Below are 15,688 nucleotides of genomic sequence, written 5' to 3' on the forward strand. Positions count from 1 at the left end.
CGGGCAGCTCTCTGGGCCTTGGGTTGTCAGCATAGACACCCCGATGTTTCTGCCCTGGGGGCTGCTGCAGCTCAGGTCCCTGCTGCCCGGAGTCAACCTGGGGTTTGTCCGGGAACTCGGCTGCACTTGCAACAGCAGGAGAATTTGCCTGACCACCCCTAGGCGGATTAACTTTAGCTCCTCCACATTCTCCAAAGATCTCCCTCTTCTCAGCAGCTCATGTGACACGGAGGCTCCATGCGGGTCCCTGACTGGCCCAGGTGGCCTGGCGGGGGGGTAACTGTGCTGTCGGATCGAGCATCTTCCCAGGCCGCCTAGGAGCCCTGTGAAGACGATGTTTTTATTATGGGCGATTTCTTCCTTTCCCTCTGTAGCTTCATCTAAAAAAAACTAAAGAAACTAACTGGCCCAGAGGGTTTCTGATGTGACTTTCAGGTTCTCCCAGCCAGTGAGTAGTGGCTCGAGGTGGGGATGAGAGGTTGCCTTCCAGCACCTTCCAGCAGCTGCCCCTGCTTTGCTTCCATTCCTGAGGTGTTCGGGTCAGAGCAGGCAGCGCCCCTCCTAGGCCGGCTGCTGCACCCAAGCCCTTCCCCAGAGGGCGCAGGAAGGTGGGAGCTGGGCCTGGCCGAGGTCCTCAGGGAGGAGCAGGGGACAGGGTCACTTTTGTCCAGGACAGATGCCAAACTGGTGCTGGCCAGACTAACCAAGGTGCACAGTTAGTTACTTTTCTTATAGCTATCTTTATATTATTTGAATGTAAGGGAAAACTACTAGAAATGGTTTTGAAGTTATAATTAAAATTTCCACTTGCCTTGGGTAAACAATTGTGGGTTGAATGATAAGGTGTTAATTTACGGAGGAGCTAATTTTAAGAGAAAAGGCTGGTGTGTTGAGGGAGAGAGAATGTGTGTGTTCGCACACGAGTGTGTGAGCATGCCCAGACTTGGCATGTCGGGAGCCTGGCTTCAGGTCTCAGCAGGGACCTCTGTGGCTGGGAGTTCCAGGGCAGCTCCTCCCACTCCAAGCCTCGTCTTCCCTCTGTGTCAGACGGAGACGATGAATCCTTCATCTCTGCCCTGTGCACCCTCCGGAGCTCTTGGGGCTGTTGAAAGAAATGAACGGGGGTGTGCGTGAGAGACAGACAGACAGGAGGCTTTGTCAAGTGTGAAGGGCCAGGCAGATGTGGACTGTGCTCAGTCAGAGGGTAAAAATATGCCTTACGAGGCGGTGGTCTTGTTGGAAGGAAGAGACCCGTGTGGGGGCCTCTGACCCCTTCTACTGCCCCACCTGTGGCTGAGACAAGCCACTCAAGGTCACTCTTCCCACCCTGGTCAGGGCCTGGGGCCAGCTTCTAGGAGTGTGGGTATGTTGCTGCGGTTCGTCGGGTGAGAGGGGGCCATTGGTCCCTCCCTCCATATGTGAGTTGGGTGTCTCAGGGCAGAGTGCCCAGCAGAAACTCGGCCTCCGTATCTTGGTGTCCAGTGAGGCAAACATGAGTTGGCCAGAGGCCAAGCTGGACACTTGAGGAGCATGGATGCGGGTGTCCCCTTGGTGCCCTGCCTGCCTCCTGGGAGCAGGTGGGCGGCAGCCTCCTCGGGACCCCTGCTGACATGGTGCCATGGGGAAAGCATGGGCACTGGTGACTCCCAGTCCAGTCCCAGTCCTGCCCTGCCACTAACTCCCACGTGGCCCCAGGCAAGTCACTTCACCTACACAGAGGGGGAAAGGAGACCCAACTCACAGGGCTGTGAAGATGGGAAGAAACACCCACTTGCAAAGGGGCGAAGTGTCATGTAAGCCACAGAGCAGGGATTCCTTGCCAGCGATAACTTTCCTGCCCGTGTGTCTGGGAAGGGGAAAAGCTTGCAGGTAAAGGAACGGAGTGCGCCCGTTGCTCGTCCGTGAGCCCCAGCTCTCCTTGGGCGGCTGTCTCCCTCCTGCCTGGTTTCTCTTTGGGTATCCGTGCACTAACCCAGAGAGTTTCCTGCTGGGGTAGGGAGTGGGCAGCATTGGGTGAAGTGCCTGGGCCTCATAATTAGTAGTGTGTCCCTACAACGTGTGCTCTCCTCATCGTCACCATGAGGTGTGAAAATCTGTGAAGTGTGGGTTGCATCAAGAACAAATGGAACCAAGCCATGTGGTGGCCGGAGACAGGTGGTGTCCTCTGCCTCCTGGTCAGAGGACCTCTGGCAGGTTGCTCTCTGAGCCTTGATTTCCTCACTAGTAGAATGGGGATAAGAATCACTGTCCTGAAGGGTTGTCATGAAGCCCAAAAGGGATAATAGATGGTAACTCTCAGTGTGGTCTCCAGAACTTGGTGGCTGCTCAGTCAATGTTGGTTTCCCTTTGTTTCTACTTGGATGCAGCTTCAGGCTTGCAGACAAAGAGCTGGCTTAGGGTACGAGGTCTGGTAAGGTTGGGAGCCATGTAGGATTGGATTAGTGATGTTCAGGTGGGAAGGGCCATGGGAACACTAGGGGCGATTTTAATTACATAGCTCCTCAGCCTGCACGGTCAGGGGCATCTGGCTGCCTGGTGTCGACTTTATTGGTCCATCTGGTGCTCAGCCCGAGTCATGGCACAGGCAGGAGCCAAGCTCATTAATCGCCGTCTCTTCTTAGCCCGGGGGTGTCTTGGTTGGGATAGACCCTCAGCAGGGCTGCCTGCTCACCACCGGCAGCGGATGGCTGCGTGTGTCCGGGCGGGCACCTGTCGCTGACCACCTTCCTTGGATGTCGCTGATCCTGTTCTTGTCCAAGATGCCCGAGGCTTTTCACAGCCCTTGCTACTGTTAGTCCTCTTGCAGTCCTGGGGCTGGAGGAAGCACCTTTAATGAGCGGCGCTGCCAGCCATAGCCGAGGAGCACACCAAAGAACCTTGGGAATAGCTAGACATCTCAGGTGGGAGCAGGGGGAAGCAGTGCCACCTCGGAGGTACCCACCTCCTTAGAAGCAAAGCAGCCCCAAGAAATGGTTTGCAGAGAGCTACCTCTCAGATGAGGGTAAACTCTGAGTAAAGCCAGAGCTCTTCTCCTGTAAGATGATTTTAGCAGAAGGTTCAGGCAAATCTTTGTTGCACACCGACATTGTATGGACAGGCTGGTTGGCACTGGGGACCAGCCCAAAGCTCAGAATTGAAAGACCTGGTCTTCCTACTCCCCAGCATGGCTGTGGCAGGGCCAAGGCAGACTGTCCCTCCCTGGTTGGCATCATGTCCTGTGGCCAGGATTTATTCACTGAGGTCCTGCTGTGACACAATTACCCTGTAAGATTCCATTGCCATTCTCAGTTTAGAGGCGAGAACTGGGCTTCAGAGAGGTTTGACATGCCCAGAATCATGGAGGGCAGACCCCAGGCTGTGCGGATGTCCCTACACCATGCTGCATGGAGCTCTGCTGGGTCAGGGTCGTCGTTCTTGGTGGCAATTCATGGTGGCTATGCCCTTCACTCAGCCACCAAGACGCCTCCTCCAAGTCGTTTGGCTTCCTGTGCAGACTTTGTGACAGGGACCCTGATGAGCTGTCCGGGTGCCCTGAACAACGTGGCTGGCCTGGCTGTGGCACTTCTCCGTGGATGCCTGTGCCTGCGGATTCTGGCTCCTCACTAGGCTCTCAGGAGGCAGCACCTGCCAGGCGTTCTCACGCTGGAGGTGCCGGAGTGTGGGCCTCCCGCCCCACAAGCCGCTGTCCCTGGCCTAGCTGATGTCCTTGCAGCCTGATGAGGGGGGCCGAGCCCCGAGGTCAGCCTCACTCATTCTGTACCCCTTCGTCTTTCCCAGGGCAGTGAGGTGCCAGACCCCACCTTTGCTGATGGCGAGCTCCTCCCCAGGGAGCCCGGCTTCTTTCCCGAGGACGAGGAGGAGGCTATGACGCTGGCCCCGCCCGAGGGCCCCCTGGAGTCAGACATGGACAGCCCCGTGGACAGCACCCGGAGCTTGGAGGGGTTGGTCGGGAATCCCGCCGAGGAGAAAGATGGGGGGCTCGTGGGCCTGTTCCTGCCGGAGGACAAGTGAGTTGAAACTGTCTGGAGCTCCGCATTTCAGGAGAAGGTGATGGTCATGGCCAACCCAGAGATTTGGAGGGGAGGAGAGGGTCCCAGTATTGGTGGAACCATATGAAATTGTCAATTTTTAATCATTTCTGACCTTCAAAAGCAATTTCACGTGGTTCAAGCCAACACACTTTCCTCAATGCAGGGAGTTCTCACACTCAAGTAGCTCTGGGCGCCATGCTGTTCTCCGTGGGGCCCTATGGAATTGTTTGTTCACGTTGCTTCCTGGGGGCAGCCCCTCAGCCGTGCCTGTGACCAACCAGCCCAAGGACACTGGTCACTGATCACAGACCTGTTGACCTTTTGGCAGTCATTTGCCACTTGATTGTTTCCATCGTTTTCTGGAACTAATCACCACAAGGCAGCCAGCAGTGGGTGCCAAGAGTTTTAGTAACATTTATAGGAGAGAGAACTGAGGAGTATGGTGAATTCAACCCCGGGGTGCTAAGACACCTGAGAGCAGACAAATAAGTGAATGAATAACATAGGGTGGAGGCCCCAGGAGACCTGATCTTTCAGGTCTGGCCCTGTGATTCTTAGATAGAACCTGGGGTTCCTCAAGGGCCCAGTTTGAGAATTACTGCCTTAACCTGTTACATGCTCCTTGGCACTGTTTCAGTTTTCCCATTTTCTTGTTTGTTTGTTTTTTAACGGGGAAAGATGTGCCCTGAGCTAACCTCTGTTGCCAATCTTCCTCTTTTTGCTTGAGGAAGATTGTCTCTGAGCTAACATCTGTGCCAATCTCCTTCTATTTTGTATGTGGGACGCTGTCACAGCATGGCTCGATGAGCGGCGTGTAGGTCCAAGCTGGGGATCCGAACCTGTGAGCCCCAGGCTGCTAAGGCGGAGTGTGCGAACTTAACCACCACGCCACCGGGCTGGCCCCAGGTTTCCCGTTGTTGAGTAGGTTGAAGAAACCCTAATTTGTGGGTAGTGCAGTACACAGCGATGACTGCATGACAACTGAAGGGAAGCTGTATTTTGGCAGGCAAGGAGTTGTACTTCTGTTTGTTCTTAGGTTGCAGTCAGGGCTCAACCAGCCCTTGGTACTGTCACAGGCCACACCGTGGGTCACCCATGAGAGGCCTAGGGTCTCTGACCTGTGTTCTTTAGAGTTAGGCTTCTTTGGACTAGAAATCCCCTCTGTAAACTAGGAGAACGGTCTCCCTAGTAGGTCGTTATTTTAAAACTTCATTTCATTATAGACTACAAGCCAATTAAACAGAACTTGAAAAAGGTAGGAAAAATGAGAATGGAGGGGAAATATCTTACTTTACTTATAGTCCTACCACCCAAACCCAAGCCTTGTTACCATTCAAATATTTTTATTTCCTACTTTTCCTTATTCTGTATAGACATTTTACCTGCTCAGTCTTACTATATCTAAAATTTTATGTTTAACTTTTTTTTTTTTTTTGAGGAAGATCAGCCCTGAGCTAACATCCATGCTAATCCTCCTCTTTTTGCTGAGGAAGACCGGCTCTGAGCTAACATCTATTGCCAATCCTCCTCCTTTTTTTTTCCCCCAAAGCCCCAGTAGATAGTTGTATGTCGTAGTTGCACCTCCTTCTAGTTGCTGTATGTGGGACGCGGCCTCAGCATGGCCAGAGAAGCGGTGCGTCGGTGCGCGCCTGGGATCCAAACCCGGGCCACCAGTAGCGGAGCACGCACTTAACCACTAAGCCACGGGGCCAGCCCTATGTCTAACTTTTAATTTGTATTAATTTTTCCATGTTGTTGCCAATATTCTTTATAAACCTTTTAACAATTTGGTAGCCCTTAATTTAATAATTTAGTAATACACACTATAATACTTGTAATTTAATCATTTAATTTATTAATACGTATTATAATTTAATAACTGTAATTTAATGTAGGGTAGGTAAACCGTTAGGTTGTAAGCAGTGTTCTTCTGCTGTAGAGAAACATTGGTTTGAATCTTGTGCAGAAACAGTTTCTGTGCTGAGCTGTTTCCCTTAGGATAAAGTCCCAAAAGTGTACTTCCCAGGTCAAAAAGTGCACACTTGGTCGGGATCCTGATACCTCTAGTGCCAGGGACCTCGAGAGAGGCCTGTCAGTTTCCCCACCACAGCTGTGGGCGGGGCCCCGTTGATGGCCAGCCCTTCTCTTCACAGGTCCCTGGTCCACACTCCGTCCATGACGACGTCGGACCTCTCCACCCACTCCACCACCTCGCTCCTCAGCAACGAGGAGCAGTTTGAAGACTACGGGGAGGGGGATGACGTGGACTGTGCCCCCAGCAGCCCCTGCCCCGACGACGAGACCAGGACCAACGTCTACTCGGACCTGGGCTCTTCAGTGTCTTCCAGGTGGTCCCTGGGTCTGGAAGGGCATTTGGGGTCCAGGAAAAGTGGCAGAACCAACCCAGCCTCATCCCAGGGGGGTCGGCAGGCAGAATCCTAAGCAACGTGGGTTCTGCTCCTGAGGTTTAGGAGTGCTGCCTTTGCACCCTGATTGTGAGTCTGGAATTTCTCCTCCCTCCTTCTGTCTTGGGGAGGAAACAAAATTAACCAGCCTGGGAGGCTGCAGACTCGGGAGTCTTTGTGGTCTTGCTCCCTGGATCCTCAGTGTCGAAGGGTCCTTCCAGGTGCCATACTGACCTTCCCACGCACCTGAGTCATTGCTTCCTCTGACATTAGCTCTTAGTTGCCTTATCTGTGAAATGGGTACAACTCATTGGCTTCTTCTCTTTGAGGGTATTGGAGGAGGGAAGATCTGTTGCTGTATTTCCACCCCCCCCCGCCCCCAAACACACACACACACATGCTCCACAGGTATTGGGGAGCCCAGTAAAGTAAGCTCGGCAGGATGGGCTAGGGCACCGGATTGGACAGCAGTCAAGGAGGTGATTTCTTCCTCTCTCGTGAATCAGCGCGGGGCAGACCCCTAGGAAAATGCGGCGCATGTACAACAGCGAGTTGCTGGATGTTTACTGCTCTCAGTGCTGCAGGAAGATCAACCTGCTGAACGACTTGGAAGCCCGACTGAAAAACCTGAAGGCCAACAGGTGAGGCCCTGGGGCCCAGCCGAGGTGTGGGGGGCTGGGGTGGGGACCCGAGGGAGAAGCAGCAGGTGGGGTGGCCCCTTGCTGACTGGGTAGGTGACAGCACTCTCAGAATGGAGTTGATCCTCGGGGGCTTGCGTTGTTTTGCAACAGGAAAATTAGGGCGCTCCTCAGGACCCAGCTGATTAGTTAATTCCCTTCAGTGGGCGCGAAAAGCCTCCCCCTGCACTTTGCTATCTCGCAGGCACGGCAGAGTAAGGAGTGGACTAGAGCTCCCTGTGTTCAATGACCATTTCTTCTCTCTCTCTAGCCCTAACCGAAAGATCTCCAGCACGGCCTTTGGACGGTAAGGCCCCCCTTGGGAGGATGGATTGAATGCTGTCCCCGTTAACTGTGTTCCTGCTGCCGGGTGGCCAGCTCCATGCCAGCAGCCCAGACCCAGCCAGTGCCCTGCATGTGGCTGATTGAGCAGAGGGGAGTGAGGCATCCCAAGGCAGTGCAGGCAGAGCAGCCAGAGGAGATCTGCTTCTGAAAAAGAAGGGCCAGCCTCCTGCCCGTCCCCACCCCTTGTGCCTTCTGGCAGCCATCAGCATCTCCAAACCCTCAGCTGCGTCAGCCTCAGGCAGGCACCCCAGGGATGTCCCAAGAGACACAGCCCACCTCACGACGTCAGTGCCCTCCCCTGCACTCGAGCTGGCAGCTGTGCCACTTGCCAGGGGTGGGGCATGCCTGTGCCCCACCGGAGCTGGTCACTCGGCTCCAGGTTAAATTCTGCACAGCTGCCTTCGCGGGACTGCCGGGATCCTGCTCTGGTTCTCCTGCAGACTGGCCCCAGGGCCACGCCCAGGCCTCTGGGAGCGCCCAGCAAGCGTCCAGGCTCTGGCCCAGGAGCCGGGGTGGGACAGCCTCCTAGCAGAGACCCTGGCTGCTGCCTGTCAGGAGAGGGAAGTGGGAGTCCCTGGGGAGTGACAATGGGTTTTGGCTCAGGCAGGAGTTACCTTGACAACATCTGCCTGTTTCTAGTCCCGCCCACCAACCCACTGCCCAGCACAGTCTGGGTGGGTGTCCCTCCCTTTGCCTTCCCCCAGGATCCCCAGAGATGTAGCAGGAAGCAGCTTGGCAGAGGGCATTGAGTCCTGCTGGGTGGTCTTGGGAGGCCTGGACCCTCTGCTGGGACTGGGGAGCCAGGCTGCCTTCGCTGGGCCGTTTTCCAGCTGGAAGGGCTGGAGGGGCTGGTCACTTGGTAGCTGCTGGCTAGAACACTGGCCTGAAAACGTTCTGAAGCAGTAGGAGAGAGCTGGGGTGGATTGGCCGTGTCTGTGGGGGGCTCAGGAGGGGCGTAGCAGCCCGTCTGCCATCCTCTGAGCTGGATGATCTCTTGAGTTCAGAGATCAGGCAACTCTTCTCCCCTGACTAGGTGAGGGCAGCCTCCCTAGGGGGGGGCTCCCAGCACCCTCCCTGGGGCACTGGGTGCTCTGCCAGCCCATAGCCTAAGTCTGGTCCCCAGTCTCCAGTGGGCCTCTGCAGCCAGCTGTGCCTCCCTCCGCCCCTGCAGGCAGCTCATGCACAGCAGCAACTTCAGCAGCAGTAACGGCAGCACCGAGGACCTGTTCCGGGACAGCATTGACTCCTGTGACAATGACATCACGGAGAAGGTGGGTCCTGGGTAGGCAGAGGAGGGGCTTAATATGTGCACGCTCCCTGGGGTAGTGGGGAGCGCTCCGGCTGCTCTCCGGAGCCTCGGGAGACCCTGTCCCTGCCCAGGATTGGGGGTAGGTGGCCCCAATCACATGGGCACATACATCCCCACCCCCACCAAACATGACCTTTCTCTGCATATACGGTCAGTTGGAGGTCCTGGCCGTCAGTCCCACGGTTTTAGGTTCTCAGTCCTACAAACTCAAAGGTTTTCTCCACCCTCATCTCTGCCCCTCGATTGCAGGTGAGCTTCCTGGAAAAAAAGGTGACGGAACTGGAGAATGACAGCCTGACCAATGGGGACCTGAAAAGCAAGCTGAAGCAGGAGAACACACAGCTGGTGCACAGGTCAGGGGCTGGGGCCGCGGCTGTGGCTCTGGGGAACAGAGGACTGTCCTGTTGTAAGGCCCCTGAGGGAAGCTGGAGGAGGTAACCTGTGTGTCCTTGCAGCTCTGAGGGTCTGTGATGCATCAGCTCCTTGCTTTGTGACGCTGCCCATGCAGGGTATCCAGGAGGACAGGTCTTTGGGGACAGGGAGACAGATTGGAGCCTGCCCTTGACCCCCCAGGTCTGCAGCCCCAGGGCAGGTCTAAGGCAGGAGTGGGGATCCACTCTCCTGTGTCTGTCCTACACTGATGAAGGCCCGACCTCCCTCCCTGGAGCCAAGCTCTGCAGAGGGAGAGGCTGGTGTGAGTCAGGGGCTCACACCTGCTACAAGTGGGGAGAGCTCCAGCATTGCTGCGCCCTCCTCCCGATGGAGGCCCGCTGAATACGATGTTCCCCAGTGCTGTCTGCAATAAGCTGGTGCACCTAGAGTTGAGCTGTCCTCACGACATGGCCTGAAACTTGGTAAACTGATCCCCGCCCAGAGTCTAGTCCTCACCCTTGTGGGGCCCAAAGGTAGGCCCTTTTGTAGACTCCAGAAGGTCAGCCTCGTGGAGGGACTGTTGTCAGTGAAATGTGTCCCAGACTGATGTACCAGCTAGGCCACCAGTAGTGGGGTTATAACACCCACAGTGGGGCCTGGCCCTTTCCCGGGTCTGGCAAGCTCTGGGCCTCTAGGCAGAAGCTGAATTATGGATCAGAAGGCTACTGGCAAGGAAGGATAGAGCAAAAAGAGGAGGCGAGACCTGAGGGCCGTTTCATCCAGTCATGGCGAGGCCTGCCTTCCCTCCCTGTGCCTGCCCTGGGAGTCCCACCTTCTTGGGTGGTGCCTTGCTCCGCTCCGGACCCACTGCCAGGCCTGCCCCTCCATGGCGTGCATGGCCAACACACCTCTCCTTAGGTGCCCTGGGGTCCCTAACTCATCTGTCAGCAAAGCTACTGGCCCACAGGCCTGGCAAACACACCGCCACCTCCCACAGTCAGGGGTGTTAGTGACTCAGGGTCTCGGGGCTCCCCACGGTCGCAGCCTGGGTTGGGATGAGAAGATACAGGCTGCGAGAGCTTGCCTTGGACTGGAGTCCCTGCCTCTGCTCAGGGTGCACGAGCTGGAGGAGATGGTGAAGGATCAGGAGACCACGGCCGAGCAGGCCCTGGAGGAGGAGGTGCGGCGGCACCGAGAGGCCTACAGCAAGCTGGAGAGGGAGAAGAGCACCGAGATCGAGCTGCTCAACACCAGGTGGGCCCTGCCACAGAGCCTCTGCCCGCTGCTACGCCCCACACTCCTCGTACAGCCCTGTGGGGCAGGTGCTGCCCCATTTTATAGATAGGGAAACTGAGCCAGAGGGAAAGCCTTGTGTTCTGACAATTCTGCTTTTGATACCTGAACACATGGACGTGTTCTCTAGGAAGTGTGTAAAAGAATGTTCACAGTAGCGTTGTTCATATTAGGTAAAACTGGAAACAACACACGTGGCTTTCAACAAGAGAAAAGGTAAAGAACAGTGGTCTTGCCCTGATTTCTGGGCTGGGACTAATGTCTAAGCTTGGAGCGCCCTCTGCTGTCAGATTCTCCACTGACCCTGGGCCCCAGGGGCCAAGGGAAATGGAAAAGCCAGGCCCCAGTGTTAAGGGCTCCTGTGCCTTGGGTGTAGCTGTTAGAACTTGAGGCAGGGAGAGGAGGATTAACGTGGGAATGTGGGTTAGTCCGTGACCTGGGACATATTGTGTCACTTCCCTGGGGCTCAGTTTCCCCATCTGTTATCCCTCCCTGCCTGTAGAGTGACTGTGAGGGCAGGTGAGCTAATGCACATCAGAACACTGTGCACAGGTGAGGGCTGTGAGGATGTCCCAGGACTGCCCTTCCTGCTGACCCAGGCCAGGGGCGACACCTGGGTCCCTGGCAGAGAGGACGGCTGCCCCCGCACTCCTCAGACGGCCTGAGACCCCAGTCGCTGAGCTGAGCCTTCTTGGAATCTGCTAGGCCCAGCCTGGGATTTCGGGTGTGTGGGGAGGAGGTGGGCTCCTACCTTGTACCTCATGGCTGGTGGGCAGGTGCTTCCCTGCCTGCTGAGGTCAAGCAGGTGCAAAGGGAACTGGGGGGCCAGGCCCTTGTGCAGTTTGGTGAGGAGACCTTCCAACTCCCCTGTGCCCGAGACCTGCTTTGTTAACTTGATCGACCAGGGGTTCATTTTAAGTTTTCACTCCTGTTCTAGAAGCTGCTGTTCTGCATCTGTTTCTGGAGGCTGGTACCTCATTAAGCATCACTGCTCTCAGTCTGCTTCTGACAGCTGGCCTGAGAGAGGTGGCTGGGCCATGGGTGGTGGAAGAAGACGGTATGAGTGTAGGCCAAAGACCAAAGCACAGAAAGCCAGCCTTCTTGGGAACTGTCTCCTGACCCGTGCCCCTTGCCCAACTCCAGGGGGCGCTGTTCACGGAGAATATGCAGATGGTGCTCCCAGAGTCAGGCGGTGTGCTTTGCTCCTAACATCCTCCACCATCTCAAGTCCCTTGTGAGGTGGCCTGGTCAGAGCATGGGTGGTGGGTCTGAATTCCTCATCGGCCCTGGCCTGGGACCTCTCCTGGGGAGCCCAGAGGACAGTGGAGGCCAGAAAGCCATCTCTCCAGGAAGGAGGTGGCAATGGGAAGGAGAGGGACTGCTGTGCAGGAAACCGTGCCAGAGATGACCCTGCCATGTTCTGGTGCCGCTGACAGACAGCCCAACTCCCCTGCCCTCTTCTCAGGTCATTTAAAACCAACGTGGGTACACGGGCTCTGTCTTCTCCTGGCATCCTGTTAGGACAGTCCCTTGTGAACTGACACGGAGGATGACAACTGTCAGAACCAATGCCTATGATGTCTGAGGTAGCTGCAGTGAGCGCTCAGTGGGGAAGAGCCCTGGTGAGACACTGGGGGAGAATGAAAGACATATGGTCATTGCCTTCAAATTGTGACTTCTAACAGGGGAGCCCCGTCACAGACAGCCACAGGAAGACTTTCTCTTCATTTAGCAGAAAAAGATCCCCTCTGTGTTGTTTTAGGCCCTAAGGACGCATGCAAAAAGAATCTTATGTTCTTGCTCGCAAATGTGTTTCCTTTTATCAAAAAAATAAGAATGGCAATTCAGCGTCTTTACCATTTTGCTTTGGATGACAGGAAGCTCAAGGCTTTATTATCATTTAGAACAATTATTCATATTCTCTCTCTCTGCTGCTGTCTGGTATCTTCCCTCCTCCAGGGAGCAGAGAATCACTGCAAATTGTCAACCCATTGTAAGATAATCTCTGTTTCTGACATTTTTGCCCTTCTTTCCCCAGGGTGCAGCAATTAGAGGAAGAAAATACCGAGCTGAGAACGACAGTGACTCGGCTCAAGTCACAAACTGAGAAATTGGATGAGGTGAGCAGCGGGTCCAGGCATCGCTCACCCTTGGGTCTTGAGCTGAATCCAGAGAAAGGCAGTGTTGGCGATCGAAGGCCTTTAGTTTCTAGTTTCTGAAATTCTGATAAAATTGCCCTAGCAGGAAAAAAAAAGGCAACAAAATATGGATAATTTGTCTTTCTATGTTTCTGCTTTTCCAAATTTTCTCTAGGGAGTATATTTCCTTGTATAAGGGGAAAATAAGAGAGAGAAAGAGGTTAGCTTCTGTTTGGGCTGCCACCTTCTATTCAAGTTCTATTTGGCGTCACAGAAGGACTTGAGAGGCCTGAGATTTTCCTAGCGCTGTTTCTAGAATCCTAGCGGATCTGGCTGTTTCTTTAAGCTGTGACTCGGAGGGCCCTGTCCACCAGGGCTGTCTGGCCCAGACCCCCGCGAAGTCCCTGGGGAGGAATGCGCCCCTCTGGGGACCCTCTCTCCCTGACCTGGTCTCCCGGCTCCAGGAGCGGCAGCGCGTGTCTGACCGGTTGGAGGACACCAGCCTGCGGCTCAAGGATGAGATGGACCTGTACAAGCGCATGATGGACAAGCTGCGGCAGAACCGCCTCGAGTTCCAAAAGGAGCGGGAGGCGACGCAGGAGGTGGGTCCCAGGCCGGAGGGCACAGGGCTCCCTCCCGCACCCCTGCTCCCGCCAACCAGCCTCTCTCCCGCACAGCTCATCGAGGACTTGCGGAAGGAGCTGGAGCACCTGCAGATGTACAAGCTGGACTGCGAGCGGCCGGGCAGGGGCCGCGGCTCATCCTCGGGCCTGGGCGAGTTCAACGCCAGGGCCCGCGAGGTGGAGCTAGAGCATGAAGTCAAGCGGCTCAAGCAGGTGGGCCCTGGGAGCCTCCGTCTGGTGGGATAAGGTGTCCAAGTCCCCACCCCGCGGGTTTCCTGTGAGGGGGCCGAGAGCTGTAGCTCCACCTTCCCACACCTGGTCCTGTCTTCTCCTCTCGGCTGTCCTGGTTGTCAGGGCTGCTCGTCCCCGTCTCACAGCTCGGGAAGACGGCTCGCCTCTAGGCTACGTCTGATGGAAATCCCAGGGTCTTTCCTTGGCGTCTGTAAAAGGAAGTAGACACCACTGTTCTGCCCTTGGCACGTGGGTGGAGAATGAGACTATCCAACCACACGTTAGTGCCTTAACCGTGTTGGGTTCTCCCAAAGCAGACCCCGAGCCCAAGATTCCATTTCAAATGGTCCCTAGGGAGCACTCCCGTAATTGGAGACCAGGTTGGGGGGCAGGGGAAGTGGGATCAGGAGGGGCAGTGACCAAGCTGGGGAGTGATGATGAGTGAAGCTCAGCTCCACCGGGGTCGGGAGACTCTGCCGTATCAATCACACCTCTGAGTGGCTGGTGGTCGTGCTCCCTCAGCCATCCTGAAACCCCAGCCCCTCTCCTCATCCACGAGGGGTGCCCAAGGTCCCCAGGATGAGCAGTTAGGAGCCTTTAGGCGAAAGCTAGAGCATGGGGCTGGTACGTGGGGTCTGGACAGGGCACTGCAGGCCGGCCTCTGGACAGAACTCCCATGGAGCAAGATTCCTGAGCCCGGCTGTAGGAGGAGGTGAGCCGACCTCCCAGCCCAGAGACACCAGAGCATCTCTTTTCCTCACCAAGCGCCAAGGCTGGAAAAGAGCCACCGGCTGGGCGGTGTCCCCACACAGGGCCTCAGGGGCTCGTCCTAGAGGGGCATGGGTGGTCAGGAGCCGTGCTCCTGTCTGGAAACCTGGCTCCCTTGATCAGGGCTGTAACTCCTCCTCAGAACCCCATGGCCTCCCAGGACCCAGCCCTCCTCCCCCTGAAGCCGGGCAGAGGCCACATCATCTATGGGTGTCCTGAACTGAGGGTGACACACACCTGAGGGGAGAGTTCTGGTGGGAGTCAGGAGACAGTGGATGCAGAGAAGTGGGTTCTGGTGGGTTCTGGATCCTTCTGGGAGTTGACGTTGCCTTTGTCCTACTGCACAGGAGAACCATAAGCTGCGGGATCAGAACGACGACTTGAATGGACAGATCTTGAGCCTCAGCCTCTACGAAGCCAAGAACCTGTTTGCCACCCAGACCAAAGCCCAGTCTCTGGCTGCGGAAATAGACACAGCCTCTCGCGATGAGGTAACGGGCCCCTCGCTCTGGCTTTGGGGCCTGGCCCCTCCTCTGTGAGTGCTGCCCAGCCCCACCTGCCGAGACGATGAGTCCTGGGCTGCCCAGGGCAGGAATGGCAGCCCAGGGCCTGGCCCCTGAGAGTCCCCTTCTGCAGCTACCCTGAGTGACAGGACAGAGCTGGGAGGGGAGGTGGCTGCAGGCGGAGTTAAATCAGCTCTGATTTCCTGCGTGTGGTGGGAAGAGCACGGGTTTGGGAGCAGAGTGGAGTTCGAGTCTCACTTCTGCCCGAAAGGTGCTGAAATGGCCTGTTGATTTCATCAGCGTGTAGTCGGGGGAGGTGGCACCTCCCCTCCCCCAAGCCCAGAGGGAAGGACACCAGCATTTCTTGAGCACCTGCTCGCAGCGTGTCTTCACTTAATCTTCTGACGACTCAGAGGCTTTCTGGACACTTCCATGTCACAGATTGGGAGACCAGGACACAAGATCACCTACTGTGGAGGGAGGGGGACCCAGGTCTCTAGCACCAAAGCCCACTCTCTCTGCCCCACCAAGGTGTGGTTACAGGAGATTAGGCCTCCACTATACCCTGGTTATATTTTAACATGAATCGTCAGACAGTCACTGATCCCCTTACACTGCGCTCAGGACAGCTTACACTTAGCTCAGAGCTAAGAGCTGACCTGGCCTCCAGGAGCTCCCTCGGGAGCAGGGCACCTGCCTCCAGCCTGGGGGGCAGAGGAGGCATTTCAGTTACATCCTAAAGGACACAGCAGGGATTGACCTGGAGAAGGACAGTGGCAGGGCGGGGGGTGGGGTGGGGGCCCTTCCAGGCAGAGGAAACAGCTGGCAGCCTTTCAAGTCTTAGGGCCCTGGGACGTTGCATGTCTGTCTTGATTATAAATGCCTTTGGCCAGTGTTCTCAACCTTTACCAAAAAGTTACCCGCACCGGGCCCCTCCGTAGACCGGTTAGATCGGAATCTCTAGGCGTGGGCCTGGGAACCTGCATATGTAAC

General features: G+C 56.0%; 1 protein-coding gene across 2 annotated transcripts in view; it reads left to right on the forward strand.

Annotated features, from left to right (window-relative positions):
- RAB11FIP4 (RAB11 family interacting protein 4) overlaps positions 1-15,688 on the forward strand; it is a 79,513-nt gene that overhangs the window by 57,505 nt on the left and 6,320 nt on the right. For both annotated transcript variants that reach the window (XM_058560316.1, XM_058560317.1), the window contains exons 2-12: positions 3,778-4,007; positions 6,185-6,379; positions 6,943-7,077; positions 7,385-7,420; positions 8,630-8,729; positions 9,017-9,120; positions 10,253-10,393; positions 12,471-12,552; positions 13,035-13,172; positions 13,248-13,406; positions 14,540-14,683. In XM_058560316.1, coding sequence (XP_058416299.1) covers positions 3,865-4,007; positions 6,185-6,379; positions 6,943-7,077; positions 7,385-7,420; positions 8,630-8,729; positions 9,017-9,120; positions 10,253-10,393; positions 12,471-12,552; positions 13,035-13,172; positions 13,248-13,406; positions 14,540-14,683 — 1,377 coding nt within the window. In that variant the 5' untranslated portion in view covers positions 3,778-3,864. The remainder of the gene's footprint in view (positions 1-3,777; positions 4,008-6,184; positions 6,380-6,942; positions 7,078-7,384; positions 7,421-8,629; positions 8,730-9,016; positions 9,121-10,252; positions 10,394-12,470; positions 12,553-13,034; positions 13,173-13,247; positions 13,407-14,539; positions 14,684-15,688) is intronic.

Source organism: Diceros bicornis, chromosome 18, assembly GCF_020826845.1.
Source record: "Diceros bicornis minor isolate mBicDic1 chromosome 18, mDicBic1.mat.cur, whole genome shotgun sequence".
Taxonomy (NCBI): domain Eukaryota; kingdom Metazoa; phylum Chordata; class Mammalia; order Perissodactyla; family Rhinocerotidae; genus Diceros; species Diceros bicornis.